A 1,495-nucleotide genomic window follows, 5' to 3' on the forward strand; every position below is an offset into this window, starting at 1 on the left:
AGCTGCTGCTGAGGGCGGATACGGTTTGCTGCTGCTGCTGCTGCTGCTGCTGCTGCTGCTGCTATCTAGCGAAACCCAGGAGCTGCTAAGTGTTGAATTGATGCATTTAAAAGAAGTTTTTGCTTTGTGTGTAGTAGGCATGTTGCTGCTGCTGTTGGCCCAGCTGGTTGTGGCATTGGGGGGCAGCAGCAGCAGCAGCAGGAGCAGCAGCAGCAGCAGCAGCAGCAGCCCCGATGAAGTCTTGTGCCGTTGCTGCTGCTGCTGCTGCTACACGGAGTGTACGTACACCTCGAGGGACTGGTTCGATTTTTAGCGCTTTTTGGCCTCGTCTGTTGGCGTTGCTGCTGCTATTGCTGCTGCCGTTGCTGCTGCTGCTGCAGTTGCTGTTGCTGCTGTCTGTGGCTGCGGGGTCCTTGAGCGGGGCCCCTTCCTCTTCACTAATTTGCAGAAATAAATAAAGTGGTGGAAAGCAGCTTCGAAAATGAGTCACATGCTGGTAAGCTCCAGGTGTACGTACACCTCACGCCCCTGCTGCTGCTGCTGCTGCTGCTGCTGCTGCTGCTGCTGCTGCTGCAGCACTTGTCTCTTGTCTCCTTTCGCCCCCTCCACCGTGCCCCACGAGCTGAGCCTTGTGTCTCACCAGCCAGTGCTGCAGCAGCTGCTGCGGCTCGTGCTGCTGCACTTTGGCGCTGGTGCAGCAGCAGCAGCAGCAGCAGCAGCAGAGCAGCTCACAGAGCTGGAGCAGCAGCAGCAGCAGCTGCTGCTGCTACTGCTGCATTCCTGCGGACGCGAGGCTGCCGCAGCTGCTCCTGGTTATCTACAGCTGCCCTGGCGGCCGCTGCTGCTGCTGCAGTCGCCGCTGCTGCAGCTGCTGCTGCTGCTGCTGCTGCTGTTTGCTGCTGCAGCACGCGCCCATTATCCTGCTGAAGGAGGGAGCAGACACCTCGCAAGGCCGCAGCCAAATCATCAGCAACATAAATGCCTGCCAGGTTATCGTGGACATCGTCAGGTCCACTCTAGGTCTGCTGCTGCTGCTGCTGCTGCTGCTGCTGCTGCTGCTGTGGCTGCTACGGTTGCTGCTGCTGCTGCAGCAGCAGCTCTGTGTCTGCGCGCTGCAGCCGGCGCCTGCGGGCGAGTGCCGGCGCGGCAGCGGCGCCTGCTGCCGCGCTCCTTCCTCGCCGCCGCTGCTGCTGCAGCTGCTGCTGCAGCCGCTGCTGCTGCTGCTGCTGCTGCTGCTGCTGCTGCAGGGCCGCGGGGCATGGACAAACTGATAGAGGGGGAACACGGAGTGGCCACTGTCACCAACGACGGCGCCACAGTGCTGAAGCTGCTGCAGGTCAAACACCCCGCAGCAGCACTGTTGGTGGACATTGCCCAGAGCCAGGACCTCGAGGTTAGGGTTTAGGGTTTAGGGTTTAGGGTTTAGGGTTTGGGGTTTGGGGTTTGGGGTTTGGGGTTCGGCGGGTGGGGGAAGCGGAAGGCGTAGCGGGCTGCG

At 61.3% G+C, this 1,495-nt stretch overlaps 2 protein-coding genes across 2 annotated transcripts in view; one reads left to right on the forward strand and one right to left on the reverse strand.

Annotated features, from left to right (window-relative positions):
* ENH_00072290 (hypothetical protein, conserved) overlaps positions 1-141 on the reverse strand; it is a gene marked incomplete at both ends in the record, with an annotated part of 2,049 nt that extends 1,908 nt beyond the window's left edge. The window contains one exon of the mRNA XM_013577548.1: positions 1-141. This exon is cut by the window's left edge and continues 505 nt beyond it. Coding sequence (XP_013433002.1) covers positions 1-141 — 141 coding nt within the window.
* A 340-nt stretch (positions 142-481) lies between these two features.
* ENH_00072300 (TCP-1/cpn60 family chaperonin, putative) overlaps positions 482-1,495 on the forward strand; it is a gene marked incomplete at both ends in the record, with an annotated part of 7,068 nt that continues 6,054 nt past the window's right edge. The window contains 3 exons of the mRNA XM_013577549.1: positions 482-496; positions 906-1,020; positions 1,248-1,393. Coding sequence (XP_013433003.1) covers positions 482-496; positions 906-1,020; positions 1,248-1,393 — 276 coding nt within the window. The remainder of the gene's footprint in view (positions 497-905; positions 1,021-1,247; positions 1,394-1,495) is intronic.

This window comes from Eimeria necatrix, genomic scaffold, assembly GCF_000499385.1.
Source record: "Eimeria necatrix Houghton genomic scaffold, Enh_scaff70, whole genome shotgun sequence".
NCBI classification, from domain to species: Eukaryota; Apicomplexa; class Conoidasida; order Eucoccidiorida; family Eimeriidae; genus Eimeria; species Eimeria necatrix.